Below are 17,500 nucleotides of genomic sequence, written 5' to 3'. Positions count from 1 at the left end.
TGTGCGTGTGTGTTTGTATGTGTGTGTGTGTGTGTGTGTGTGTGTGTGTGTGCTAATTAATTCCCCCCTCCTATAATTTAAGCCCAGCCTGAGGTTTATAGTAACTCTTGATATTAAACTAATCTCACAGAGAAGAGTGTGTTTGTGTGTGTGTTTGTGTGTGTGTTTGTGTGTGTGTGTGTGTGTGTGTGTGTGTTTAAGATTAGCTTGATGCTAACACAAACACTTCTCAGCTCGGTTAACGTGGACAGAAAACGCTGAACAGACATTTTCTCCCAACAAATTAAATCATAATTATGTTTTTTTCATAATCAGCTGTGATGTCATTACTTTGTATCTCTGCTGCTGAGTCATCACATCTACATATTCATGAGGTGAGACATCTGGAACATGACCCATTCAGCTGCTCTAGCGCCCAAAAACAAGGTTAACATGAATTTTCGTGAAAAAAACTTTTTTAAATTCTCATAATCTCCCGTACAGAAAAGCAGCAGCAGCGCACAAAGTGGTCCGTAAGCCGGTTCCATTCATTCTAACCGGCCGGTTGCTGCGTTGTCATGGAGATCTGACGGGGCATCAGCTGCTGCATTGATCCGCCATCGATCCAAACAGCAGCGACCGGAGGAAGTGCAACTACGGGTCACGCTTCATTCTGACGGATTGATTCATCCACAGATGATGCAATCTGCCGCTGGACGCGATGACAAGAACATCGTCTCGTGGTCGAACGTCTTCGTCTTCGTCACTTAGCGTCTTGTGCCGTCACACGTTTATGAGACGCTGTTATAGTTATGGTCAAACATCAACTTGAGTCCAGATTTAAAGACCTTCCCTCCAGGACTTCCCTTCACGAGTCATCACAAGTTATTACGAGATGTCTAGTTCACGAGTCATCACGAGAAGTCTTGTTCACGAGTCATCACGAGAAGTCTTGTTCACGAGTCATCACGAGAAGTCTTGTTCACGAGTCATTACGAGATGTCTGGTTCACGAGTCATCACGAGAAGTCTTGTTCACGAGTCATCACAATATGTCTCATTCACGAGTCATCACGAGATGTCTCGTTCACGAGTCATCACAATATGTCTCATTCACGAGTCATCACGAGATGTCTCGTTCACGAGTCATCACGAGATGTCTCGTTCACGAGTCATCACAAGTTATTACAAGATGTCTTGTTCACGAGTCATCACAATATGTCTCATTCACGAGTCATCACGAGATGTCTCGTTCACGAGTCATCACGAGATGTCTCGTTCACGAGTCATCACAATAAGTCTTGTTCACGAGTCATCACAATATGTCTCATTCAAGAGTCATCACGAGATGTCTCGTTCACGAGTCATCACAATAAGTCTTGTTCATGAGTCATCACAATATGTCTCGTTCACGAGTCATCACGAGATGGCTCATTCACAAGTCATTACGAGTGATCACGAGATGTCTCGTTCACAAGTCATTACGAGTGATCACGAGATGTCTCGTTCACAAGTCATTACGAGATGTCACGTTCACGAGTGATCACGAGATGTCTCGTTCACAAGTCATTACGAGATGTCACATTCACGAGTCATTACGAGTGATCACGAGATGTCTCGTTCACAAGTCAATACGAGTGATCACGAGATGTCTCGTTCACAAGTCATTACGAGATGTCACGTTCACGAGTCATTACGAGTGATCACGAGATGTCTCGTTCACAAGTCATTACGAGATGTCACGTTCACGAGTCATTATGAGTGATCACGAGATGTCTCGTTCACAAGTCATTACGAGTGATCACGAGATGTCTCGTTCACAAGTCATTACGAGTGATCACAAGATGTCTCGTTCACGAGTCATTACGAGTGATCACAAGATGTCTCGTTCACAAGTCATTACGAGTGATCACGAGATGTCTCGTTCACAAGTCATTACGAGTGATCACGAGATGTCTCGTTCACGAGTCATTACGAGTGATCACGAGATGTCTCGTTCACGAGTCATTACGAGACTTCTCGTTCAGACGACCTGAAGGCTTGGAGGCGTTACCAACACATTCATATCATTGGAAGCCACTAAAGAAATCAATGACGCAATCAATGTCAATATCAGTGAAGGAAACACGGAGCGTGAACAAGCACCGAGCAGCTGGATCGACCATCTAATCCTGTTAATAAAAAACTATTCATATGTTTTGTTTTTTTATTTGTTTCATTTAGTTTCATGAAGTTAAAATGTTTCCCTTCCACACACTGACGCGTTCGCCGTATTGATCAAACACAACCGATCCGTATGAAAACCCAATATCAGAGATAAAAGTCTCTGTTTCACTTTTTTTAAACTCTTTGATTTTTAATATTTGTTGTTTTGCAGGATTTGAAATCGCTGAATATCTTTTAACCAAAACGTTCTCATCTCAAGACTCAAGTAAACAAAATAGCGTCTTCATGCAACGAAGCAGAGGAAGTCATAGAAGAGAAGAGCTCTTCTGATTCAATCAATTAACTACAACTCTGTGTTGCTGCAATAAGCAGAACAGACATGGACAAGATGTTCTGTCGCCGTGGTAACACGCGCGCACACACACACACACACACACACACGGAGACAACACATGCAAATAATACATGTATCAACACACAGTCTGTTTCCCATCAGCACCGTGGGGAACAAATCTGATGTGGAAACAACTCCACAGCCGAGGCTTATGGGAAATTCATAAGGAAGGGAGTGAGAGATTTGATAAGTGGAACACACTTGTGTGTGTGTTCCAGTATGTGTGTGTGTGTGTGTGTGTGTGTGTGTGTGTGTGTGTACCGTCTCTCTCTCTGCAGCATGTAGGAGCTCCTGAAGAAGCCCAGCAGCTCGTCCTCGATGGCGGCCTCGAAGCTCACGTTGAGCCGGTAGACCCTCATGGGCTTCAGCTCGCGGTGCAGGACCACCACGTACATCTGATTGGCCGGGTAGGGGAAGTGGCGGTGGATGCGCATGGCTCCGCCCCCGGGCCTGTTGGCAGGGCGACCGCCGGCGCCGCCCTCCACTGTGACGGACACCTGGTCCACCTGGAGGGAGGAAGAGGGAGGATGGTGAAGCGAAGAGGTAAAGTAATGAAAACTGGGGGGGAAACGGTCACTAAGCAGAAACGGAGAGCTGAGGTTCTGAAGAGGAACCGGCGGAACGACCCTGAGAGGTGAGCAGCAGTGCATGATGGGAGCATGCCTGGCAACTGTGGGAACAATTAGGAGGATGTGGGTTGTCTTTGTCGTCACGCATCAGCGATCCTCGGCCAATCAGACGCCGAGCGCAGGCGCCTGAGGTCGTTCTTTGATGAACCAAGAAATCGATACGGGCGAGGATTAGAGCGCCGCTTCTTAAGGGGGTTCTCCTTTTTCCGGTGTGTCAGCGAACGCATCGCCACGTTTCAAATGCTCCACTCGACCACCATGCTTTGTTTGTTTGTTTGTTTGTTCATTGATTTGATTTCTGAGCTCCACTCCAGACATCCGAACGTGCCGACGTTGTTCTTGTTTGAAGGCTGAATCTTTATTATCTTTGTTCATCTCCTCCGTGTGGTCGGTCATGCGAGAAACAATTTCCCTCCAAATAAACAAACTTGTAATGGTTTTGTTGCATAATTGTGACTTTTTGTTACCTAAAGGTTTAGTTGCATCAACCTCACTGTTGTTTTTTGTTGATTGAATTAAACTGTTGGTTTTGTTGCCTAAAGGTTAAGTTGCATCAACCTAACTGTTGGTGTAGTTGCATACAACGTAATTGTTGGTTTAGTTGCATCAACCTAACTGTTATTTAAGTTGTTTCTTTGCTGAGAACAAAGCCTCCTCCAGGAGTGTTTTCTTCCTCCGCTCTTTCCACCAGCAGGTTGTATTTTTCCCCCATGTGTTCCTTTGTCTCTCGTCTCCACATGAGGAGAATCGTGCTCGGCTACCTCGGGAGGAGACCCGCCCGGCGCCCAGCAACACCTCCTAATTCACCGAGCGCTCGCTCACCGACACAAAGGGAGCCGCGGGGTTTTTAATTGGCCTCTGCCCAATTTAGACGGATTCATGCTCCTCTCACATTAGCCAGGACGACCGGCCTGAAAAATCACGTTGCTCGGGCGTTTCTCTGAGGCTTTCTCGTCTCAAAAATTCGGCTGAAACAGCAACTTTGGCGGTTAATTAGCCTCGTTAGAGGAATCTCTGAGGCTAAATCTGGAAATAAACAGTCTTTGTTAGAGAGCGGGTTGTTGTTTCCTCCTCCCCTCCCAGAACACAGAGCGGATCACCGGATGCAGACGAGGATCTGAGTTTGGAGACAGTCGTCAAAGCGTCTACGTCCACAAGCGGCGACGGACCGTCTTCATGGATCACGGTCAGACGGAAGAAGGCGGCGCTGCCGGCGATTACTCAAATATTACACCTTTCAGTTCAGGGAAGAGACGACATCCAACACAATCCTGCTCTTTATGAAAACCATCTTTTTGAGGTAAAGTCAAATCATTTGGATATTTCTGAAACTTCTGTCACTTCTTCTTCTACTCGGACCAGAAAACATATATTTGGCGATTAATCAAAACAAACGTCTGGGTCTTAACTTCACAATTCTGACTCAAACATCTGTAAAACTTTAACTTTTCATCTCGGGCCAGATGTCCATTAACTTTACTGCAGTTATTCATGGTTTCCAGAGGATGTAACTTAGACCTCAAGCCAAATATCCCCTGAGTCCACAACAAATATTAATGTCTCCCCATGACTGAACACATTCATGCTCCCCAGGGGATGCATGGGGATGAATCCCTAGGAACCCAATGGCCAAAATCTTCAATTCCCACAGAGGTCATTTCAGTTGGATGTTTGGTGGAGAAATCTGAAATATGCGCTTGTTATTTATCAATTTAGACGACCAGAAACTCATTAAAATTCAAATTAATGAAGCAAATACCGTGAGGCGTAGAAGAAATATCACGGCATACCTAAATGTTCCTGGAGATAATTGTTGCCTAAACCAAGGTTCCTGGTTTTGTTGTCTAAACCTGACTGTTGGTAGTTGCATCAACCTAACTGTTGGTTTTGTTGCATCAACTTAAGTGTCGATTTTGTTGCATCAACCTAACTGTTGGTTTTGTTGCATCAACTTAAGTGTCGATTTTGTTGCATCAACCTAACTGTCGGTTTTGTTGCATCAACCTTACTGTAGGTTTAGTTACATCAACCTAACTTTTGGTTTAGTTGCATCAACCTGTTGGTTTAGTTACATCAACCTAACTTTTGGTTTAGTTACATCAACCTAACTTTTGGTTTAGTTGCATCAACCTGTTGGTTTAGTTGCATCAACCTAACTGTTGGTTTAGTTGCATCAACCTGTTGGTTTAGTTGCATCAACCTAACTGTTGGTTTAGTTGCATCAACCTAACTTTTGGTTTAGTTGCATCAACCTGTTGGTTTAGTTGCATCAACCTAACTGTTGGTTTAGTTGCATCAACCTAACTTTTGGTTTAGTTGCATCAACCTGTTGGTTTAGTTGCATCAACCTAACTTTTGGTTTAGTTGCATCAACCTGTTGGTTTAGTTACATCAACCTAACTTTTGGTTTAGTTACATCAACCTAACTTTTGGTTTAGTTACATCAACCTAACTTTTGGTTTAGTTGCATCAACCTGTTGGTTTAGTTGCATCAACCTAACTGTTGGTTTAGTTGCATCAACCTGTTGGTTTAGTTGCATCAACCTAACTGTTGGTTTAGTTGCATCAACCTAACTTTTGGTTTAGTTGCATCAACCTGTTGGTTTAGTTGCATCAACCTAACTGTTGGTTTAGTTGCATCAACCTAACTTTTGGTTTAGTTGCATCAACCTGTTGGTTTAGTTGCATCAACCTAACTTTTGGTTTAGTTGCATCAACCTGTTGGTTTAGTTACATCAACCTAACTTTTGGTTTAGTTACATCAACCTAACTTTTGGTTTAGTTACATCAACCTAACTTTTGGTTTAGTTGCATCAACCTAACTTTTGGTTTAGTTGCATCAACCTGTTGGTTTAGTTGCATCAACCTAACTGTTGGTTTAGTTGCATCAACCTAACTATTGGTTTTGTTGCATCAACCTAACTTTTGGTTTAGTTACATCAACCTAACTTTTGGTTTAGTTGCATCAACCTGTTGGTTTAGTTGCATCAACCTAACTGTTGGTTTAGTTGCATCAACCTGTTGGTTTAGTTGCATCAACCTAACTGTTGGTTTAGTTGCATCAACCTAACTTTTGGTTTAGTTGCATCAACCTGTTGGTTTAGTTGCATCAACCTAACTGTTGGTTTAGTTGCATCAACCTAACTTTTGGTTTAGTTGCATCAACCTGTTGGTTTAGTTGCATCAACCTAACTTTTGGTTTAGTTGCATCAACCTGTTGGTTTAGTTACATCAACCTAACTTTTGGTTTAGTTACATCAACCTAACTTTTGGTTTAGTTACATCAACCTAACTTTTGGTTTAGTTGCATCAACCTAACTTTTGGTTTAGTTGCATCAACCTGTTGGTTTAGTTGCATCAACCTAACTGTTGGTTTAGTTGCATCAACCTAACTATTGGCTTTGTTGCATCAACCTGTTGGTTTAGTTGCATCAACCTAACTATTGGTTTAGTTGCATCAACCTAACTTTTGGTTAGGTTGCATCAACCTAACTGTTGCCTAACAAACCGGTCGTAGTTATTTTAAGGCCAACCGGGACGTTGCTTTAACTTGAGTAAGAGGATCCGTTGCCTCAACCACGCTCTCCCAAACCCAAAGACCCCAACAGGCCACCGTACCTCAAGGCGGTCGGCGTGCAGCACGATGAAGCGGGTTGCGTTGACGCACTCCAGCTCGATGCTGACCTCTCCGGAGAAGGTGAAGTTGTCCATGTAGACGTTGAGCCGCAGGTCGTAGTGCCGCGGCCTCAGGGAGCCCGGCAGCCTGGCGTTCCTCCACGGCTGCGCCGCCTCCTCGTCGGCCCGGTCGCCGGCCCGCTCCCCTCGGCTGCCGTTGGACTTCCCGGACCCCCGAGAGCCCGCCTCCCCCGGGGCCCCGTCGCGGTCCCGCTCCCCGCTGCCGCACTCCTCGAAGCGGACGCTGAGCACCACGGCCACCGCCGTGACGACGATGAGGGTGAGGATGGACAGGGCGAAGCCCAGCACCAGGCGCTTGTGCACCGTGATGTGGCGCTCGGTGGTTCGAGGCCGGACCACCACCGACTCCGCCCACTGGTCCGAGAGCGCCCGGCCGTTGCGCATGGCGCCCGGGCTGCTGTCGTTTAGACCCATTTTGTCCTTTGAGTTCAGGGTCAGAAACGGGTCCCGGGACAGAAAAACATGCGCAGGTTCGATTCCAGCTCGTCAACAGACAAAAATAATAATAATAAAATCAATGCTGCATGTCTTGATTTTAAGTTGTAGAGGAAGAGGAGGAGAAGATGTGTCTATAAAGAGCCTTTAATGTCGGAACCGGTCACGTTAAAATGACTTCTGAAGCAACACGGGGGACCTGAAGCTGGGGTCTCCTCTCCCGGAGTCATGAAGTTCATTTCTTTGGAGTTGAAAGCTCCAGAACTGCAGCGCAGCGTAAATAAACTCCTATCGCAGGATTATCGGGTAATTAACAGGATGCAGGGACACTAAGGTCAGCTCTGCGGTTATTAGGATTACTGATTACAGGTTTTATGTTTATATTAAGAAACATCAATATGTGTATTTGCCAGGTCTGGGCTCACCACATTGTCCTGTTGGTTGCTAAAACATTTACATTTATTATCATATAATGCAGATTTATTTTCTGAACAGTGATGAATCCCTTAAAGGAGATTTTTCACATTATTTTGCAGAAATTTTAAACCGAAATGTGTAAAAAAAAAATGCTGTTTCTGTAGATTTATCCTCGTGAAGATGTTTTATAATAAAAAGGTAATAACTCTCTCCCTCTCCGGGTTAAGTGGGTAGTTGGCCGGCATGTGGGGTCCTTCCACCGGGGAGGAGATGCGCGTCACTCCGGTCCTTCTCCGGGTCTCACGGGATAAAGCAAATTAATGAACGCGATGGATACTCTGGGATGTGATCGATACTCTGGGATGTGATCGATACTCTGGGATGTGATCGATGCTCTGGGATGTGATCGATACTCTGGGATGTGATCGATACCGGAGAGAAAAACGGGAGAAAAGAGTCTTTATTTATTTTTTTATCCGGAAAACAAAAAATGAAATAAAAATCCAACAATCAATCCGTTCCGCTTGATGACATCCGGTAGTTCTCCGGTAACTTCTGCTCTCTCGCGCCCGGCGGGAGGCGCAGAGCCGCGGGTCCGTGTCTCCGGTCGCGTGCGTAAATTCGCGGTGAACTCCGCGGTTCACCTGCGCGTGTTCTTCTCCTCTCTGGTGTTGTGGTTGTGTTCCGTGCGGCTACCGGGAGGAGAGGGTGTTACCGCCGGGCAGCGAACCCGGGACTGTCCGCGGGTCTGTCACACTACCGGGAAATAATCCGTTAAACACCCGACAAACAAAAACCCGTGGAGTTTGTTAGAAATCCGTTAAAAACATTTTTCTTATATATATATATATATATATTTTTTTTTTTTGAAAAACAAATGCGTTAGAGATCAGTTTCGGGACCGGGGAGAAAAAGAGATCCGGTCAGAGATCCGGTGGATCTGCTACACAGTGGATCCCGCGGCTCCGTGTCCGTGAGGTGCAGAGAGGTACCCGGATGCTCCCGGGTCCGCACCGGGCCGCTCCGGTGCTCCGGTGTCACACCGGGATCTCCTCAACTTTTCAGCCCGCGGAGAGCTGCTGCTGCGGCCGCTGCTCTCTGCCTCCGCTCCCGGAGGTGATGATGATGGTGGTGGTGGTGATGAAGAAGAGGTTCGCATCCCTCCGTGCACCGGGAGGAAGAGGAGGAGGAGGACCGTGAAGGTGAGGAAGAGGAAGAGTCTCGCGCCGCCCGTTCAGCTGCGAGTCCGCGCGCGGTGTGTTCAGGGTCTGAGCACGAGCTGAGAGAGAGAGGAAGAGAGAGAGAGAGGGATGGAGGGAGGGAGGGGGAGAGAGAGAGAAATAGAGAGAGGGAGGGGAGAGACAGAAGGAGAGAGAGAGGGAGGGGGAGAGAGAGAGAGAGAGGGGGGAGAGAGAGAGAGGTCTGATTGAATGAAGTGAAACTGAACTTTATTCTTTTCTATTCTCTCTGGATTCATTCTAAACCAGACAAAAGATAATTAATGATGAGAGACAAGTGACACACACACACACACACACACACACACACACACACACACACACACACACACACGGGCGATGGAAGTACTCTGATGTTACTTCAGTAAAAGTAGTAATACTACAGATCAGAAATACTCATAGACTGATATTAAACTTAGACTGTGTGTAAGCAGTGAACTATGACGTCATCCATTGACTTCCTTGTTTTGGCCATTGCTATACGACTTTTGCCGCCATTCTCGACTTCGCCATCTTTGTTTTTCGCCGTCGCCATCTTGGATTTGGGATGTTTTCTGTTTGTCGCCATCTTGAATTCTGTATGTCTTTTGGTCGCCACTTTAGTGGTTATTTTGCAACCAGAAGGATCACAAGAGGGTGGAGCCGTACGCTGAATCAGACAGAACAAGGTTACAATAGCTTTCATGAAGTATATGCTTCTATACAACCAGAGGAGACGCCCCCTGGTGGTCAGGAGAGAGGATGCAGCTTTAACACATGAAGTATATACTTCTATACAACCAAAGGAGATGCCCCCTGGTGGTCAGGAGAGAGAATGCAGCTTTAACACATGAAGTATATACTTCTATACAACCAAAGGAGATGCCCCCTGGTGGTCAGGAGGGAGAATGCAGCTTTAACACATGAAGCATATACTTCTATACAACCAGAGGAGTCGCCCCCTGGTGGTCAGGAGAGAGAATGCAGCTTTAACACATGAAGCATTTATTTCTATACAACCAGGGGAGTCGCCCCCTGGTGGTCAGGAGAGAGAATCTATATATAAATAGTTTACTTGTTGACTATATTTTGTGTCATTGATCTGAATCTGAGTAAAGGTTTCATATAAATGTAGAGCAGTAAAATATTCAACACTTCCCTCTGAAACGGAGCGGCGTAGAAGTATAAAGCATGAGTGAAAATACTCAAAACTGGTACACAGGACATGAATTTCACAGCTTGTCAGCAAAAGTTTTATCAAAAGGATCCGAGGACTTTATATTATATCGTGATGTCGAGCTGCACGTTTCGTCCAATCAGAGAGCCGGAGAAGAGCCGACTGCTGCAGGGACGGATTGACAGATCTCTCTGTGTGTGTGTGTGTGTGTGTGTGTGTGTGTGTGTGTGTGTGTGTGTGTGTGTGTGTGTGTGTGTGTGTGTGTGTGTGTGTGTGTGTGTGTGTGTTGTGATACACTCGCCGTCACGTTTCCCGATAAATAAAACAAACATATAAATATATTTACCGTGTTTGGTGTTTGTTGTGTCGCTTGAGATTCATTTCACATCATTAAATGATCTTCTTGGTTAATAACCAGCAGATCTTGTCTCTGATATTTTCATGTGCACATTCACCACCGTACGCTGGAGGATTCACGCTTTCTGGGAAGAAGCATGTTTTATTGACAGCCGTAGGCTGTAATTGGATAATTATAATTATGGATCCCACTGCATTCCTTTGAGAGACCTGCGGTCTGTTGAGGTTAATCGTTGACCTTGAGGAGTTAAGGTCAGGACATCCCATTGGCTTACGGCTAAAGGACACGGCCAATCACAGCGCTTCTTTGTCAGGGAAGGCCGTAGATACTAGATATAGATATATACAGATATAGATTTAGATATATACAGATATAGATATATACAGATATATATATATATATATATATATATATATATATATATATATATATATACATATATATATATATATATAGATAGTAGATATAGATACTAGATATAGATATATACAGTAGGTATAGATACTAGATATAGACACTAGATATATATACTAGATATATATATAGTAGGTATAGATACTATATATACAGTAGATATAGATAGTAGATATAGATAGTAGGTATAGATAGTAGGTATAGATGGTAGATATAGATCGTAGATATAGATATAGATAGTAGGTATAGATAGTAGATATAGATATAGTAGGTATAGATAGTAGGTATAGATAGTAGGTATAGATAGTAGATATAGATATAGATAGTAGGTATAGATAGTAGATATAGATATAGATAGTAGGTATAGAGAGTAGATATAGATAGTAGATATAGATGGTAGGTATAGAGAGTAGATATAGATAGTAGATATAGATATAGATAGTAGGTATAGAGAGTAGATATAGATAGTAGATATAGATATAGATGGTAGGTATAGAGAGTAGATATAGATAGTAGATATAGATATAGATAGTAGGTATAGATATAGATAATAGGTATAGATAGTAGATATAGATATAGATAGTAGGTATAGAGAGTAGATATAGATAGTAGATATAGATATAGATAGTAGGTATAGAGAGTAGATATAGATAGTAGGTATAGATAGTAGATATAGATATAGATAGTAGGTATAGAGAGTAGATATAGATATAGATAGTAGGTATAGATAGTAGATATAGATATAGATAGAAGGTATAGAGAGTAGATATAGATAGTAGGTATATATATATAGATAGTAGGTATAGATAGTAGGTATAGATAGTAGATATAGATATAGATAGTAGGTATAGATAGTAGATATAGATATAGATAGTAGGTATAGAGAGTAGATATAGATAGTAGATATAGATATAGATGGTAGGTATAGAGAGTAGATATAGATAGTAGATATAGATATAGATAGTAGGTATAGAGAGTAGATATAGATAGTAGATATAGATATAGATGGTAGGTATAGATAGTAGATATAGATATAGATAGTAGGTATAGATATAGATAATAGGTATAGATAGTAGATATAGATATAGATAGTAGGTATAGAGAGTAGATATAGATAGTAGATATAGATATAGATAGTAGGTATAGAGAGTAGATATAGATAGTAGGTATAGATAGTAGATATAGATATAGATAGTAGGTATAGAGAGTAGATATAGATATAGATAGTAGGTATAGATAGTAGATATAGATATAGATAGAAGGTATAGAGAGTAGATATAGATAGTAGGTATATATATAGATAGTAGGTATAGATAGTAGATATAGATATAGATAGTAGATATAGATAGTAGATATAGATAGCATATATAGATATAGATAGTAGATATAGATATAGATAGTAGGTATAGAGAGTAGATATAGATATAGATAGTAGATATAGATATAGATAGTAGGTATATATAGTAGATATAGATATAGATAGTAGGTATAGATAGTAGATATAGATATAGATAGTAGGTATAGATAGTAGATATAGATATAGATAGTAGGTATAGAGAGTAGATATAGATAGTAGATATAGATAGTAGGTATAGATAGTAGGTATAGATATAGATAGTCGGTATAGATAGTAGGTATAGATAGTAGGTATAGATATAGATAGTAGGTATAGATAGTAGGTATAGATAGTAGATATAGATAGTAGGTATAGATCGTAGGTATAGATATAGATAGTAGGTATAGATAGTAGGTATAGATAGTAGATATAGATAGTAGATATAGATATAGATAGTAGGTATAGATAGTAGATATAGATATAGATAGTAGGTATAGATATAGATATAGATATAGATAGTAGATATAGATAGTAGGTATAGATAGTAGATATAGATATAGATAGTAGGTATAGAGAGTAGATATAGATAGTAGATATAGATAGTAGGTATAGATAGTAGGTATAGATATAGATAGTAGGTATAGATAGTAGATATAGATATAGATAGTAGGTATAGATAGTAGGTATAGATAGTAGATATAGATAGTAGGTATAGATAGTAGGTATAGATATAGATAGTAGGTATAGATAGTAGATATAGATATAGATAGTAGGTATAGATAGTAGGTATAGATAGTAGATATAGATAGTCGGTATAGATAGTAGATATAGATATAGATAGTAGGTATAGAGAGTAGATATAGATAGTAGATATAGATAGTAGGTATAGATAGTAGATATAGATAGTAGATATAGATAGTAGATATAGATATAGATAGTAGGTATAGATAGTAGATATAGATATAGATAATAGATATAGATAGTAGGTATAGATAGTAGATATAGATATAGATAGTAGATATAGATATAGATAGTAGGTATAGATAGTAGGTATATATAGTAGATATATATATAAAGTAGGTATAGATAGTAGGTATAAATAGTAGATATAGATAGTAGGTATAGATAGTAGGTATATATAGTAGGTATATATAGTAGATATATATAGTAGGTATAGATAGTAGATATAGATAGTAGGTATAGATAGTAGACATAGATATAGATAGTAGGTATAGATAGTAGGTATATATAGTAGGTATATATAGTAGATATGTATAGTAGGTATAGATAGTAGATATAGATAGTAGGTATAAATAGTAGATATAGATATAGATAGTAGGTATAGATAGTAGGTATAGATAGTAGATATAGATATAGATAGTAGGTATAGATAGTAGGTATAAATAGTAGGTATAGATATAGATAGTAGGTATAGATATAGATAGTAGATATAGATATAGATAGTAGGTATATATATAGATAGTAGGTATAGATAGTAGGTATAAATAGTAGGTATAGATATAGATAGTAGGTATATATAGTAACGTGAAACCCAACTTTAAAGTGTACCTTATAAACATGACATGTTTTTAAAGCTCGTTGCAGCTGTTTCGTTGGCTATGTTTCTGCATCGTTGTAGATTTAGTAGATTCTGATGGTTTTACCAGGTGACGTGTGCAGGATGTCAATGAGACATTTGTTCCTCTTTTATGTTGTTGGTCGTGTTTTTTTTGTTGATCAAAAGTGTCAGAAACATAAACGTCATAGTTCATTCATGAAAATAAAAAATGTTTCAAAAATTTGTGTTGATTCACAATTATTTTAGCTTCCATAAAACAAAGCTTGACAAACGCTCAAGAGCCAATCGGGAGACAGAATTATTCCTCCTCTCTCCCGATTGGTTGATTTGTTTTCATTAATTAAAGATCAGGCAATTCAGTGAGATGCACCACTACCTTTCTAATATGTTCTTTATTCGCAAAGTATTCAATAGTGTTTCTTAGAATATAAATACTGTATTTTGACTGTGTAGAGTTTAAGATAATTGGCGCTGAGCGGCCTGGAGCTGCTGTGAGGACGGGACGCCTGGCAGAAGGAGACGTTCAGACCATCAACTGATCACACCTGTTCTGCTCCTGTGATTGGTCCAGTGCTGGAGGTCAGGTGTTCCCCGGCTGTTACCAAGGTGACACTAAGTGAACGACCAGCTCATCAATGATCCCGCCGCCAGCTGTTCGATTGGCTATTGACACGCGGCCTGCCAAGCGTTTGATTGGCTATCACTGGAAGCATTACTTTTACTACGATTGGCTTTCACCCACCCATCTGTCTCAGAAGTGTTCTAAGTGTGTGTGTGTGTGTGTGTGTGTGTGTGTGTGTGTGTGTGTGTGTGTGTGTGTGTGTGTGTGTGTGTGTGTGTGTGTAAGTGAGTGAGTGTGTGAGTGAGTGAGTGAGTGAGTGAGTGAGTGAGTGTGTGTGAGTGAGTGTGTGTGTGTTTGTGTGTGTGTGTGTGTGTGTGTGTGTGTGTGTGTGTGTGTGTGTGTGTGTGTGTGTGTGTGTGTGTGTGTGTGTAAGTGAGTGCAGCTCTACCTCTCTCCTCCTCACTTATGCCTAAAAAACAGACATAATCCAAGATGGCGACGGCCACAAACCAACAGGTAACGATGACTACGTCCACTTCTTGGAAACGGTCTATGGACGGCTCATTAATCTCACTCGGCCATGTATTCACCACCGTATTCACCACCGTACTCACCACCGTATTCACCACCGTACTCACCACCGTACTCACCACCGTATTCACCACCGTACTCACCACCGTATTCACCACCATACTCACCACCGTACTCACCACCGTATTCACCACCGTATTCACCACCGTACTCACCACCGTATTCACCACCGTATTCACCACCGTACTCACCACCGTATTCACCACCGTACTCACCACCGTATTCACCACCGTATTCACTATCATATTCACCACCGTATTCACCACTGTATTCACCACCGTACTCACCACCGTTCTCACCGCCATATTCACCACCGTATTCACCACCGTATTCACCACCGTATTCACTACCATATTCACCACCGTATTCACCACCGTATTCACTACCATATTCACCACCGTATTCACCACCGTATTCACCACCGTATTCACTACCATATTCACCACCGTATTCACCACCGTATTCACCACCGTATTCACCACCGTACTCACCACCGTATTCACCACCGTACTCACCACCGTACTCACCACCGTATTCACCACCGTACTCACCACCGTATTCACCACCATACTCACCACCGTACTCACCACCGTATTCACCACCGTATTCACCACCGTACTCACCACCGTATTCACCACCGTATTCACCACCGTACTCACCACCGTATTCACCACCGTACTCACCACCGTATTCACCACCGTATTCACTATCATATTCACCACCGTATTCACCACTGTATTCACCACCGTACTCACCACCGTTCTCACCGCCATATTCACCACCGTATTCACCACCGTATTCACCACCGTATTCACTACCATATTCACCACCGTATTCACCACCGTATTCACTACCATATTCACCACCGTATTCACCACCGTATTCACCACCGTATTCACTACCATATTCACCACCGTATTCACCACCGTATTCACCACCGTATTCACCACCGTATTCACCACCGTATTCACTACCATATTCACCACCGTATTCACCACTGTATTCACCACCGTACTCACCACCGTATTCACCACCGTACTCACCACCGTATTCACCACCGTTCTCACCACCATATTCACCACCGTATTCACCACCATATTCACCACCGTACTCACTACCGTATTCACCACCGTATTCACCACCGTATTCACCACCGTATTCACTACCATATTCACCACCGTATTCACCACCGTATTCACTACCGTATTCACCACCGTATTCACCACTGTATTCACCACCGTACTCACCACCGTATTCACCACCGTACTCACCACCGTATTCACCACCGTTCTCACCACCATATTCACCACCGTACTCACCACCGTATTCACCACCGTATTCACCACCGTATTCACTACCATATTCACCACCGTATTCACCACCGTATTCACTACTGTATTCACCACCGTACTCACCACCGTATTCACCACCGTACTCACCACCGTATTCACCACCGTATTCACCACCGTACTCACCACCGTTTACAGGAGGAAGAAAAGATGTCACATGACATGCGGCGGTAAACTAAGCCCTCACGCTTTCTGAGCGCGTCTTCCCGCCTTCAACATTGACAACAATGGATTTAAGGGCACGAAGAAGAAAAAACGCGCCTTGTGAAAGTCCCCTTAGAGAGACTGTGTGTGTGTGTGTGTGTGTGTGTGTGTGTGTGTGTGTGTGTGTGTGTGTGTGTGTGTGTGTGTGTGGGGCTGACATTGCACGGCCAATTAGAGTCCTACTCCAGCCAACTGGATCAAGGTGGAAGACAGCGGGGAGAGACAGAGAGGGAGAGAGAGAGAGAGAGGGAGAGAGGGAGAGAGAGAAAGGGAGAGAGGGAGAGCTAAGTGGGCGGCACACTGTTCTGCCTCGGGGTAGATTGGTGTCAAGTGCAGAGAACGCACACACAGTGGGCAGAAAATATAATGAATGTGTATCACTGGTTAGTGTGTGTGTCTGCATGCGTGTGTGTGTGTGTGTGTGTGTGTGTGTGTGTGTGTGTGGTCTCTGCACTTGACACCAATCTTGCAGCAGCAGCAGAGAAATAAAAAGAGACGTGAGCGTGTCAGAGGGAGAACAGACTTAAAGCTGAACGCACACTGATCCAAACATCAATATTTCACATTTTTCCTGCAATGCACAAATCCATCCATGATTCATAGAAAGAGACCGGGGATGCAGGCAGACAGGTGCAGGCAGACAGGTGCAGACAGACAGGTGCAGGCAGACAGGTGCAGACAGACAGGTGCAGGCAGACAGGTGCAGACAGACAGGTGCAGACAGACAGGTGCAGGCAGACAGGTGCAGACAGACAGGTGCAGGCAGACAGGTGCAGACAGACAGGTGCAGACAGACAGGAGCAGACAGACAGGTGCAGACAGACAGGAGCAGACAGACAGGTGCAGACAGACAGGTGCAGACAGACAGGTGCAGGCAGACAGGCGCAGGCAGACAGGTGCAGACAGACAGGTGCAGACAGACAGGAGCAGACAGACAGGTGCAGACAGACAGGTGCAGACAGACAGGTGCAGACAGACAGGTGCAGGCAGACAGGTGC

At 42.8% G+C, this 17,500-nt stretch overlaps 1 protein-coding gene across 1 annotated transcript in view; it reads right to left on the bottom strand.

The window, feature by feature from the left end:
* Positions 1 to 7,277, bottom strand: part of trhde.1 (thyrotropin releasing hormone degrading enzyme, tandem duplicate 1) — a gene marked incomplete at both ends in the record, with an annotated part of 135,865 nt that extends 128,588 nt beyond the window's left edge. The window contains 2 exons of the mRNA XM_079235756.1: positions 2,800 to 3,044; positions 6,786 to 7,277. Coding sequence (XP_079091882.1) covers positions 2,800 to 3,044; positions 6,786 to 7,277 — 737 coding nt within the window. The remainder of the gene's footprint in view (positions 1 to 2,799; positions 3,045 to 6,785) is intronic.
* Positions 7,278 to 17,500: the final 10,223 nt, after the last annotated feature.

The sequence above is a fragment of the Taurulus bubalis genome (genome assembly GCF_910589615.1).
Source record: "Taurulus bubalis genome assembly, chromosome: 20".
Lineage (NCBI taxonomy): Eukaryota > Metazoa > Chordata > Actinopteri > Perciformes > Cottidae > Taurulus > Taurulus bubalis.
This window is presented reverse-complemented; position numbering and strand designations above follow the sequence as displayed.